The following is a 12165-nucleotide window of genomic DNA, read 5'->3' as shown; positions in this document are numbered from 1 at the left end:
CTTGGAAGGGAGGCACAGAGGTAGTGTGTGAGAGGTAACCCTTCTCCTGCCCAGTGCTGGCTGTAGTTCCAGCCACGGGCAAGGGTTTGGCTGCATCGGAGGAGAGCAGGAGATGGGCAGCCCTTCACCTCCAAAGCACTTCTGCATGTGATGGGACTTGGTCTACGAACGGTCCAAGCGTGTCCCTGGCGCGGGTTCAGATACGTTAACCATAACCTCGTGTCAGATGTCTCCCCCCTGCTCCTCCACCCGGCACCGCCCGCCGGCCCGCCCTGCCCGGCCCCTGGGGTGGGCCTAGCCCGGGGCCCGCTAGGACGCCTGCCCGCCGCGGACCCCTCTCCTCCTCCTCCTCCTCCTTCTTCTCCTCCTCGCCGGCGGCTCGGCGATGGCCTCACGCCTCTGCCTGTGCCTCCTGCTCGCCGCCGCCGCCGCCACGTCGCCGGGCCGCCTGGTTCCCTATGACCTGCTGTACGCCGACGGCGTGCGGGCTTACTTCGCCCGGGACTGGGCGCGGGCGGCCGAGCTGCTGCAGCGCGCCCTGCACAGCTACGCGGGGCTGCGGGCGGCTCTCCGCGCCTGCCGCTCCGCCTGCCGCCGGGAGGCGGCTTTCGTGGACGGGCCGCCGGGGGCCGGGCCGTGGGAGGCCGCCCTGTTCGGGCCGGTGCTGCAGCGCGCCGACTGCCTCCAGCACTGCCTGGGGCGCCGGCTGGGCGCCGCGCCGTCCGCCCACCGCGCCAGCCGCGCCATCCGCCGCGACTTCGAGCGTCGGGAGCCCTACAACTACCTCCAGGTGGCCTTCTTCCAGGTGGGCAGCAGGGCAGGCGGTGGGCGAGGGCGCCCTGCCCGTGAATCCGGGGTGACGGGTGGCTGTGAAGAGGGGCCCCGCGGGAGTGTGACGGGCGCTGCTGCTGCCTTCTCTCCGCAGCTGAAGAAGCTGGATCAGGCCGTGTCCGCCGCTCACACCTTCTTCGTCGCTAATCCCCAGCACCTCCAAATGCGGGAGGACATCGAGAAGTACCGGCGGATGTCAGGGGTGAGGTCGGACAACTTCCGAGACCTGGAGGCCACGCCGCACTGGGTGAGGGTTCGGTGCAGAGCCGGGCATCGGCAGCTCTGACCCATCCTAGGGACCAGACTGGGACCCTGAGCTGTCCCCATGCAAGAGCCATGGCTTGAGACAGGGCCCCACACATAGAATCACAGAATGATTTAGGCTGGAAGGGGCCTTTAAAGGTCACCTTAGTCCAATGTTCTGCCACGGGCAGGGACACCTTCCACTAGACCAGGGTGCTCCAAACCCTGTCCAACCTGGCCCTGAACAGTGCCAGGGATGGGGCAGCCACAGCTTCTCTGGGCAAGCTGCTCCAGTGTCTCACCACCCTCATCATAACAAATGTCTTCCTTATCTCCAGTCTAGATCTACCCTCTTTCAGTTTAGAGCCAGTGCTTCTTGTCCTGTCCCTACAGGCCCTGGTCAAAAGTCTTGCTCAGTCTTTCTTAAAATCCCCCCTTTTCACAGTTGAAAGGCTGCAAGAAGGTCTCCCTAAGGCCTTCTCTTCAGGATGAAGACAAACCAGAGCAAGCGTTTCACAGAGACCTTGGCGACAGTTACAGCAGGCTGCAGGGCCTCGGAGAACTGTGTTTGGCTTAAGCCCAGAAGATGAGCTGTCGCTGCGTGGTGGGCTGTGTGTAATGGGGCAGGCCCCTAGGTGTCAGTACTACCCTGTCAGCGACTTGAAGGCTCAGGCATCCTTTGGTGTCACCCGGGCTGATGAGGGACCTGGATCTGTCTTTCGCAGGAAGCCTATGAGGCTGGGGTGCAGCATTACGATGCAGATGAGTACCTGCAGGCTGTGGCCAGGCTGGAGGAGTCGCTCACAGAGGCGCTGTCAGCACTGGAAGAGTGTCGTGCCCTCTGTGAAGGGCCTTGGGAGGATGAGGATAACGAGGAGGAGGAGGAGATGCAGCCCGGCTTGTACGAAGCCATTGCAGGTAGCATTAGATGCACAGAGGGTTGGGTTCCCAGTGCTCCTGACCGGAAGAAGCGTGAGCTACTGCCTTTCTTGCTCTTCTCTCTTGCAGCCCATTATATTCAGGTTTTGAAGTGCAGACAGCAGTGTGTCCTTGAAATTGCCACAAAGCCAGGGCGGATTTCTGCCACGGAAGATTTCATCCCTTCTCATCTTGATTTGCTGCAGTTTGCCTATGATCAAGGTGAGCAGAACCACAACCCAGCGTGTGATGCTGTGGCACCCCTAAACTTGTCCTTTTCTTCTGGGCCTGGAGGGCAGCATGTCATGGGAGAAGTGGCACATTGACCTGAGCTCTACCTGTCCCTCCCTCCTTCTATCCCCCAGCCAACTCTTCCCAGAACCTCTCTTTTCTTTCTCAAACCTGGGGCCACCTTGGGAGAGGTGCCTTGTGATCCACTTCAGTTTTACTTGTGCAGCTTCTGTAATGTGTGGCTGTTCCCACTTCTTTCTTCCAGCACTCTCTTATTTTCCCTTGCACCAACTATCTGCTGTGTATTTTATACGCTTGTTCAGTACATGGCTCCGGACCAGGCCCCTGCTTCCTATCTAGGTCATGCATATATATCTCATCTCAGCAGTGGTGTTCCTTCTGAGTCAGCCTGTAGTCCCAAAAGTGGGATTGTTTACCTCGTGTGCAAAATGCCAGTACCAACACAGAGTCGAGGTACTCTTGCTCTTTTGCACAAGATAGGGTGCTAGGTGGCAGCTGCACAGAGCAGGCACACCCTCGTTCTGCATACATCAGTCTATACCAGGGGGGTTGGAACTAGATGAGCTTAAGGTCCTTTCCAACCCTAACTATTCTATGATTCTGTGCATTTGAGAGAATAAAGAAATTACATTTCATTGGTCCGAAGTTGGTGAATCAGGATGTTAATTAGTACTCTATCTTCTCTGCATTCAATTGTCCTCTTTTGCTATGTAAATGAGCGTGCATGCTCCCTGAGGGTGTGGAGGGGGCAAGCCTTTTCCGTCCTGAACTGAGTGCTCACAGTCTCTCACTGCCACCTTCACCTTTCACTGTTACCACCGTTTCTGCTGACTTGTTTCTTTGATAATCATCCAGTCTTTGGCACCCTCTGGGGCAGGCCCCTTTCATCAGTACTTTAGTTCCTCTTTCTAGGTTAATGTGGTCAGTAAGGAATGCATTGCTTATACAAAGTCCTATTACTAAATCCTGTTTTGCTAAGTGATATTGTTAATCTTACTTCGCAAGCCAGATACTGTTATCACTATGGCAAACTCCAGTCTCACTGTACATCAAGCCCTGCCTGCCCTCACTGAACTGATGGCTTGTCATTATATTGGTCATTCTGTCACCTTCACATGTCCCTCAGCTCTTCTCTTGGATACCTCTTGCTCCCTTCTACATTGTCCCAGCTGTCTCATCTCTTCTGTCAGACCACTGGTAAAACTTGTATTTCCAAGAAGCCTCCAGACCCCTCATCATGTCCATTGGGTGAGGGAGGTGGGACCATGTATAGTCTGTTGTAAGGCCTCCTGCTGCCTGATCCCAAGCAGAGTGTTGGCTGCTGCTGGCCTATGCACATATGCTGCTAACATTGACTCTTTCAGAGACATATCTGTTTGTTCTTTTCTGTCCCTGCACAAGTTGGGAACCAGGCGCTGGCTGCTGAATGTGCTGCTTCCTACTTGCTCTTCTATCCTGCGGACGAGCCAATGTTGGAGAAGATGAACCAGTATCGCACAGAACTGGGAGAGGACACAGCTGTCACAGCCAGAGAGGTAGTTACAACCCCAGGTCTCTACTTTTTGGCCCTCCTCTGTCCCATACAACAGGATTTTGTCCAGGAGACAAAAAGGGAAACACGTTTCACTGCAAATGTGTGCCAAGCCCAGGAGTAAAGAAACTGGAGCCTGAGTTTACTTCTAGTCTGTACCAGGCAGGGTCCCTTCAGGACAGAACCTGGTTTTCAAAGTGCACAGCAGTGTGCTGGGGCAGCTTTCTGCCCTATAGAGGAACGGTTTTGTCTTTTAGGAGGTGATTGTTTAACAGCCTCTTTGCTTCCTTAGAGTATTCAACATTATGTGCAGAGATCTTTGATGGAGAAGAAGTTGATTTATTATGCAGTGGAGCATCTAGGAGGAACTTTTAATGACCCTGTAAGTATCGGTATCTTCTTAATCTTCCTGCCCTGATTTCACCAACAGAGTGACCAGAATTCATTTCAATAGCACATGATTCAGACAGGATCAAATGCTGATGAGAAGGACCCCCGAGTCCTTATGAGGGGAGTCTTTAGGGCCTTTAGACTGCTCCAGGGCTGCAGTTAGTTTGAAATTGCTGCTGTAACCATATGCATAGCCCACTGTGGTTGTCAGAAGCAGGCAAGAAGCATTGGTCTGGTATTCACTGGAGAAGTGGGACAAGGAACTGGCTGTTTGATGTGATCTGATGTGGGAGAATGTTATGTACTGAACCATCTGCATTTGTTCCTACAGGATCTTTGGACTCCGGATGAGCTGATTCCTGAAAACCTAAAGGAGAAACACAGGTAAGGTTGCCAAGTTGAATAGGACAGAAATGTAAGTGTTGGAAGTAGGGGATGATACAAGGAGTAGTAATACCTACTGAGGAATGGACTAAACTGGAACAGGAAGGGTGTGAAATGCTACCACAGAGGATAGTTAGGCATAGCTCTGTGTTCTGACAGCCCTGGTCTCTGTTTTTTCCCTTGCTCCCGAGAGAGGATCAGGAGAAGCAAAAGCAGGAAACTCTGGATGTGGAAGAGAGGGATAAGAGGGGTAAGTAAAAGAGCTTGAGGAAGGACCTGGATGCAGTCAGCTGGACTTAGCCCAGCTAAGTGCTGTCTTTTCTTCCATTCTCAGACATTGGAATGCTAGCATAGATGCAGACTGACTCGAATGGCTGAGCAAGTCCTCTTACTGTTTCTTTTCTCCCTCTTTGATGCATGTGTAAACTTGCAAAATCTCACTGCATATGTCTCTGGGATGGGAACTCAAAGAGCATTGTGGCTGGAGAAGCTGAGAACAGTGATGCCTGAATACATGACAAGTCTATGGACATGCAGATCCCTGTTCAGTATGGCAGGAGTGTGTACACCAAACCTGGTTCAACTCCACCAGCCCAACTTCAAACACCGTTTTTCTGAAGAGGACAAGGGGAAACGGGGTGGGGAAATGGAAACTGGAAGCAGACTATTCGGCTTGGGCAAGTCTTTCCCTGAAAAACACAAGTCCAAAAGTTTTGTGGCTAAATGCTATAGACTGCGGTGCAGAGTACCATGTTCTTGCTGGTCCTCTGTTCCTATGTGTGGACACACAGCCTCTTGTAGGGGTCTGTCCTGGAGTCTTTGCTTGAAATGATCCCAAGTAGTTCTCTGCTATGATACATGGGAGAGCAGATCATTCTGGGGGACTGAGTGCCTTTGAATTCTTGACCATCCAGAGGTCAGAGGTGGGGGAGAAAAAAGGCCAAAGATCAAAAGATCAGATCACCAACTAATACCCATTGCTTCTCTTTGGGGCTGAAGAAAGTAGAAAGATTCACTGGTGATAATTTTAGGATGAGATGTGTGATGGAAAGGAGGGTTGATGGAGATGTTTACCTGCTTCTTTTCTCCAGAGCCTCACCCCAGTAGGCTGGACCTGTTCTGCTGCTGCGATCCACAGAGCACTCAACTTTTCCCTGCTGCTCTCCCAGCAGGCCCCAGGTTTCTGCTGGCTCCTGAAGCACTCGCTGTAGGCCAGCTTCCCCAGCTGATGCTCTGGCTCCCCTGAAGCATGTGAGGGGTGCAAGTGGCCCAGGTCTGCGAGGAATGGGCACTTCTGGGCAACTGTCCTCTCTTCTCAGAGAATGTATAGTGTCCCTCCACTTCCTTATCCGGACTGGGGGTTGGTGTCTGAGAGCTTCTTGTCCAAAGTTTGCTCATGCCTATCTGTACTTGCTTCTCAACAGGGCCTTTGCCTTTTGAGGATATTGCTGTCACGATGGATTCCCACCAGATGAATGGAACCCAGAGGGTTGTGTTCGACAGAGTGTTGACGGAGTCTGAGTGTAAGGACCTTCTCCGGTTGACAAAGGTGAGGCCTGAGTCTTGCCTCCTCAGAATGCAGGACTGCAGCATTTCCATGAAGGAGAGATGGCAGCCTAAGGCATGTCATCTGTACCCTTCTAGGCCGCAGGAGAAGCAGGAGATGGCTACCGGGCAAGACGGTCACCTCATACCCCACATGAGAGATTTGAAGGCTTAACTGTTCTGAGGGCCATGCAAGTAAGTGGCTCTGTGAGTCTGACACTTTCCTGATTGTCCAGAAACAGTGTTTGTCACCCAAATATTTGTCTCTGTGGAGTGCACTCTGGATGGAGGCACAGGAGTGTTATCTTCCTCACAAGCGCATGTGCAGTCTCCCCTCCACGATCACGTTTAGGCATGTTTTACGTGGCGGGCTTGATAAATGCTCTCCCTCCTGTGACACAGCGTTTCAGGATTGTTCCTTGTCCCTGTGCAGTCTTACAGACATGCTTAGCTGGTAACTGGAGGATAAGATGGAAGGAGCTTCTGGAGATCTCTAATGGGACCCCCTGCTCACAGCATGGCTAATCCAAAGCTAGATGAGATCCTTTAAGGTTTTGTGCAGGCAAGTCCTGATCATCTCCCGGAGTGATGATTCCCCAGCCCCTCTGGGCACCTGTTTCAGTGTGTACCACTCTGAGGAAGACTTAAGTTTTCCTTTACATCTAACGAAAATTTTCCTTGCTGCAGCTTTTGCCTGTTGCCTCTTCTCTTTTCAGTGACCAAAAAGAGAAGAGATTATCCCCATCGTCTCTGTAATGCCCTTAGAGGTGAAAGGAGACTGTAGTTAGATCCTCCTTTGGCCTTCTGTAGGCTGAAGAAACTCAGCCCTTTCAGCCTTTTTAGACATGCTCCAACACCCCTGCCGTCTTAAGACCCTTGACTGAATACTCACTCCAGTTTGCTTGTATCGCTTGTGCACTGAGGGACTCAAAATGATGCTGCATTCCAGGTGTGGCTTCATGTGCTGAGTAGAAGGAGGGAATTGCTGTGCTGTACAGGTGTACTCCTGATTTACATTTACACGAGAAAACATGTTCTTTTCTTCGATGTGTGACCACAGGACTTTTACACAGGTCTCTTCTTTGTACTGTGTACGTGTACCCATCGTTTTTTAGAGTGCCTTTTTGTGCAAGTATTTTAACAGCATTGTTTTCTGCTTGTAGCTGGCCCAGAATGGGGACGTGGACTGGAGAGACGCCAAATTGCTTCTGCAGGCCAGTGAGAAATCACGGAAAATCGTAGAATCCTATTTTACTCCTGGAAAGAAACTGCATTTCTCCTTCACACACCTTGTGTGCCGCACAGCCGTAGATGGTAAAGAATCTTTCACCCTGTTAGCGCCCGTCTCCTGGAGAGTCTCCTAAGTTCCAGCCATGTACTCTCAGGAGACTCGCTTCCCTTTACTCTCCCTGTGCCCCTTTCTTTCTGCCTTGTTTTTAATTGAAACTGAAAATTCCCATATTCTTTTTTGACTCCCCTTTTCAGAGGAACAGGAAGGTCGCATGGATCTTAGTCACCCTGTCCATGCTGATAATTGTCTCTTGGATCCTGAGGGGCAAGAGTGCTGGAAAGAACCACCTGCCTATGTGTACAGGGACTACAGGTAAGAGAAGAAAGGGACCTGCATTAGATCATGTGGAGATCAGAATGTCTCCTCAGCCCCACCTGGGGATGAGCTCAGATTATAGAAACCAGGTGATGGATTGATGGCTCAAAGCAAGCCAGGACTGTAGCATCAGGTGTAAGGCTTCATCAGTGGCTTCAGAACGAGGAGTGAAACACCTTCCCTAGGCTGGGAAGATTTGCTCTTTCTGCCTCCTCAGAGCCAGCATTAATGGAGAGCAGAATGATGCTGGAAGGCTGCACAGACTAGAACCATGATACCAGATTGTTGTCTTGTAGGTCTCCCACAGTTCTACAGTCCACTGCTAGCCCTTATGACACTCTGTTTTTTCTAATCAAGTTCTGTCTTCCACATTTTTCTGGGTATTACAGGAGAGGGAAAACCAAGCGCCTTGTGTTTCCTTTGGTTGAGCAGTCAGTGACTATCCTGTCTGTTCATCTCTCCCAAGATTCACTGTCAATACTTTGTCTTGGGTTTTTCCATTCCGTGTGAGAGTTTTTTCCCAGCCTGTGACAGGTTTTGTTACTCATCTCTAAAAGAACCTGAAATGTGTTTTGAAGATGGTGACAGTTATTGCACACTGCAGCCAAATGTGGTCAGTGCACTACAGTTGATTCTTCCTATTTCCCATCCCATCCTTGGGCATCCAGAAATCTTATTTGCTTTTTCTTTGAGTGGTAGCTGTACCCAGAGGAGGAAATCTTTGAGCAGCCTATGGTAAACATGTGGGACTTGGAGGGAATTCCAGTATCACTGAGTCCATTTCCCTTCTGGTATAGATGCTGACTTGGTATAGTCAGATTGTAAAGTTACCAGGCTCTATCACGTAACTGGGAAAGCTGTCCTGTCACCTCACTCCTCCCTGAGGAGTGGGCTTCTCTGACTTTTCCTTGAATAAACGTTAAAGCATCTTCCTGGGATCTCTGCCACTGAGTTATTTCCAGGAGTATTCCTGTCCTTTTGCAGAGTCAATTATAATTGACCAAGGAACTCACAAGGGCTGAGCTCTTCCAGTGTCCTTTTGAAATATGCCCCTGTGCTGCAAACTTCCTGGATCTCTTCTCTGTATTTGTGCTATAGTCATTAATTATTGAACAGGATTGGGCCCAGGGGTCCAACAGTCCCAGTAATCCACCTCCAGGTGAACAATACTCCTTTCGGTGCCGGTGGTGCGCTACTCACTGCGCTGCTCACGTGCTCTTCTTCACCTTTCCCTATGGCACTGTTCTCAGTACTTTTACTGCAGTCCAAACCGCTGAAATCAACCATTTCCCTGGGAAACCAGCTGTTTTGTCAATGCTTGTGTGGCCATCCCGATCTCCTTTTAGTGCCCCCATCTTATATTGTGAGACTTGTTACATTTACCTCTTGTCCCACAACAATCCATGTCAGAAATGGGAGTCTAAAGGCCTCCAGACTGCTCCAGTTGGGCTAACAGTCCTGTTTATGCTTCAACCATTATCCTTACCCTCCTGCCCTTTCATGCTTGTGAGAACTCTCCTTGCTTTTCCACAGTCATGTTACCACCCTGACTTCACTGTCTTATTAAACCCCTATGACACAAGAGCTATGCCTTCCTGGCTTTCAGGGCTGGTAATCCTCTCACTGTCCTTATGTCCTTAACGTTTTGCTTCAGCAGCGCAGTGGTGATTTCTGTTTCTTTCTCCCAGTCCCAGTGATGAGCCTCCTTTCCTCTGATGTTTTCTATCGGCTTAGCTGAACGCCAAGAGGAATGCAAATAGCTTGTAGTCCATTCTTTCACTAGTCAGCTGTGATCTTACCTGCACTGCACACCATCCTCACTACTTTGTTGTCTAACATTAGTAAAGAAATGTCTTGTTTTAATTTTGTTTTTTGCTTGCACTGAGCCTCTTCTTCACCGTTCTTATGTTACTCTGAAATTCTGTCACTCTTAAGACATGGCTTCATTTGCTGATCAGCCTCCTCTTCCAGGCTTTGCATTATTCCCAATCTTAAAGCATAAACAGTATCATGCCATGTCAGAATGAAGGTCTGTGTAGTCCAGGGCATTGTCACAATGGTGCTACAGATGTATGCTGCAGAAGATTCAAACCAAACCAAACCAGGACAAGCGTGTAGAGGTAACTCCCTGGAATATTCTCTTAGCCTCCTGTGGCTTGAAGCTCAGGGACCACCTGAGTTAGGCACTGCTGTATTTAACACCCTCAAATGGATTCTGCTAACTGGTCTACTTTTGAATCTGTGGTATTCACAGCCTCCTGTGACAAGGAGCATGGGGAAGCACCTGGGAGGAATGAGCTTCACCTTCCCATATGTCCTCTTTGTTTTTGTCTGCAGTGGCATTCTCTACCTCAATGATGACTTCCAAGGTGGAGGCCTTTTCTTCACTGAAATGGACACTGTGACTGTCACAGTAAGTCTGGGAGTAGACATAAGAGGGAGGGAGGACAGAGTGTGAGACTTGGTCTGTGTGGGAGGAAGCTAGTTGGTTGCTGGATTCCACCGTCCCAAAACCAATCCAGTACTGGTGCGGTGGCATATTCAAATAGGAGCAGCTAAAGGCAAATTGAGGCAAATGTCAGACAAAAGAGAGTTTAACTCTTTCTTAACTGAGACGGTCCAGGCTCTTCTAGTCTGTGGGTGTCTGCAACCTCTGTTGTCCCTTTGATTCTGTCTGTTCCTCCCCAACATCTGCTTTGCTCATGGACTGGCAGTGGTTACCTGGTGGCTCTCTGCTGTTCTGACTTCCCAGAGGCAACACGACCTCCATAGAAAGGCCATTTGTCCCAGAGCAGGAGGCTGCTGGCTTCATAGTCTCTTCTTTCTCTTCTGGCAGGCCAAGGTGCATCCTAAGTGTGGGAGGCTGGTAGCCTTCAGCTCTGGCAAGGAGAACCCCCATGGCGTCTGGGCAGTGAGCCGTGGAAGGCGCTGTGCCATTGCTCTCTGGTACACACACTCCCAGGAGCACGCGGAGCAGGTAAAGGACCAGGCTGGAGAACGGGTTACAAGTACTTCCCAGCAAGATCAAATCCCCCCAGAGAATGGCTTGTGGGCTTTCCCATGGGGCAGGGCCTAGTGCAGCAGCTGAGGGTTGTCCTCTGACAAGATACCTGGTGGAGGGACTAGTCTCTGATGGATCCTGCAAGACAGAATGGGCTCTAGGTGGGTTGGATGGATGTGGCAAAGATGAGATGTGTCTTTTCAGTCCCTCTGAGCCAGGACCCCTAGCAGGGAGGGGTTCACATCATCTCTGTCTCCATGGCTGTAGGAACGGGTGAAGGCAGAGGAGCTGATAGAGCAGAGGGCTGTGGAGCAGGACCAGACTGATAGAGAAGAACATCAAGGAGCTGATGGCAGTGGCAGATCCTCCTCAGAGCCTCCTGTTCCCAGCAGTGAAACCAGGTATACAAGCCGGAGACACAGGCCTGGCTTGGACAGCACACAGCATCCCAAGGAGCTGCGGCCCAGAGATGAGTTCTGAGTAACAAGGGGCCCCAGGGGCAGGATTAGCACCAGGTCATGGTAGCACCAGGACCACAGAGGCCTGGAGCAGTGTATTAGCATGCTAGAGCCGTAGTGATGGGGAGGGATGTAGCTTTCTTCTTTGTGACATCCCAGCAGCTGAAAAATGGGAGCAGGGACAGAGTTATTAAAATTGGTGACACCAGGAACTTTCTTCACTGCCTCACCACAGTGTCTTTGCCACTCAGAAGTCAGAAGGTAGGGTCTCCTCACCCCACTCCTCGCAGTGCCAGCTTCCAGGGCCAAATCTGACGGGGGGAGGAGGAGCCTGGGGTCTTTCAGCAAGGGCCGTCTTCACATTCAGGAACTTAAACCAGAAGCCTCTGAGTTTCCTAGGCACCTGCACACTCCAGAACCTCGCAACTGGTCTGAGAAGGAGAAGGTGAGGAACTGTATGGAATAAAAGCAAAATGCTGGACACAGATGTTGCGGGAGCTTGAGTCTATTCGCCGGGAGGAAGATGCGCACACTCATTGCTGTTGGAAATTTACTTAACAAATGATGGAAGGAGCGTGAGCCCTCAGTGAAGGGAAACAAAGTCTTTGCTCAGATGCCAGCTACTTCCAGTAAGGGAACAAGAGAGAAAGTCAGCTCTGCCATGGCTAACCCTTGGGAAGGGTGAGGAGTGCCCTTAGGAAGAGCCCTGTACACTCAGGTTTCGCTGCAGCAAGGCCTCTCTTCTTTTTCTCCCTTCTCTCCATGCACCAAATTGCCCGGAAAGCAAAGGAGATACTTTGCTTAGCAGTTTCCACCCTGATACAAATACAATCTGCTGTCACAGCCCAGGGATTAGTGTCCTGAGATGGGATTATATTGTAGCCAAACAGGAATTGAATGGGGTGGGTATGGAGTACCAAAAAGAGCAGTGACCCTTTTCTTGGGAAGCGTTAGAGCCAGAGATCAATCTCTGGTCATGACATGATGAGGCCTTGATGAGACTTAT

At 50.8% G+C, this 12165-nt stretch overlaps 1 protein-coding gene across 1 annotated transcript; it reads left to right on the top strand.

Moving 5' to 3' along the window:
* The first annotated feature begins 299 nt into the window (after positions 1 to 299).
* Positions 300 to 11371, top strand: P3H3 (prolyl 3-hydroxylase 3). The gene is made up of 15 exons (XM_065676236.1): positions 300 to 805; positions 926 to 1078; positions 1800 to 1992; positions 2083 to 2214; positions 3646 to 3779; positions 4068 to 4157; positions 4497 to 4549; positions 4741 to 4799; positions 5974 to 6098; positions 6194 to 6289; positions 7258 to 7408; positions 7580 to 7697; positions 10038 to 10113; positions 10537 to 10677; positions 10969 to 11371. Exons 1-15 carry the CDS (start codon positions 386 to 388, stop codon positions 11179 to 11181), a joined length of 2154 nt encoding a protein of 717 aa, XP_065532308.1. The 5' UTR covers positions 300 to 385; the 3' UTR covers positions 11182 to 11371.
* The last annotated feature ends 794 nt before the right edge of the window (positions 11372 to 12165 follow it).

The sequence above is a fragment of the Lathamus discolor genome, chromosome 4, assembly GCF_037157495.1.
Source record: "Lathamus discolor isolate bLatDis1 chromosome 4, bLatDis1.hap1, whole genome shotgun sequence".
In the NCBI taxonomy this organism is placed as follows: Eukaryota; Metazoa; Chordata; class Aves; order Psittaciformes; family Psittacidae; genus Lathamus; species Lathamus discolor.
Note: the sequence above shows the minus strand (reverse complement) of the source record. Positions and strands in the feature narration are given on the sequence as shown.

Bases quoted from the DNA above. Each gene is read 5' to 3' on its own strand.
- P3H3 (XM_065676236.1), top strand. From the start codon at position 386: ATGGCCTCACGCCTCTGCCTGTGCCTCCTGCTCGCCGCCGCCGCCGCC. The intron at 7,698-10,037 runs GTAAGAGAAGAA...TTTTGTCTGCAG, and splicing joins TATGTGTACAGGGACTACAG to TGGCATTCTCTACCTCAATG. The intron at 10,114-10,536 runs GTAAGTCTGGGA...CTCTTCTGGCAG, and splicing joins TGGACACTGTGACTGTCACA to GCCAAGGTGCATCCTAAGTG.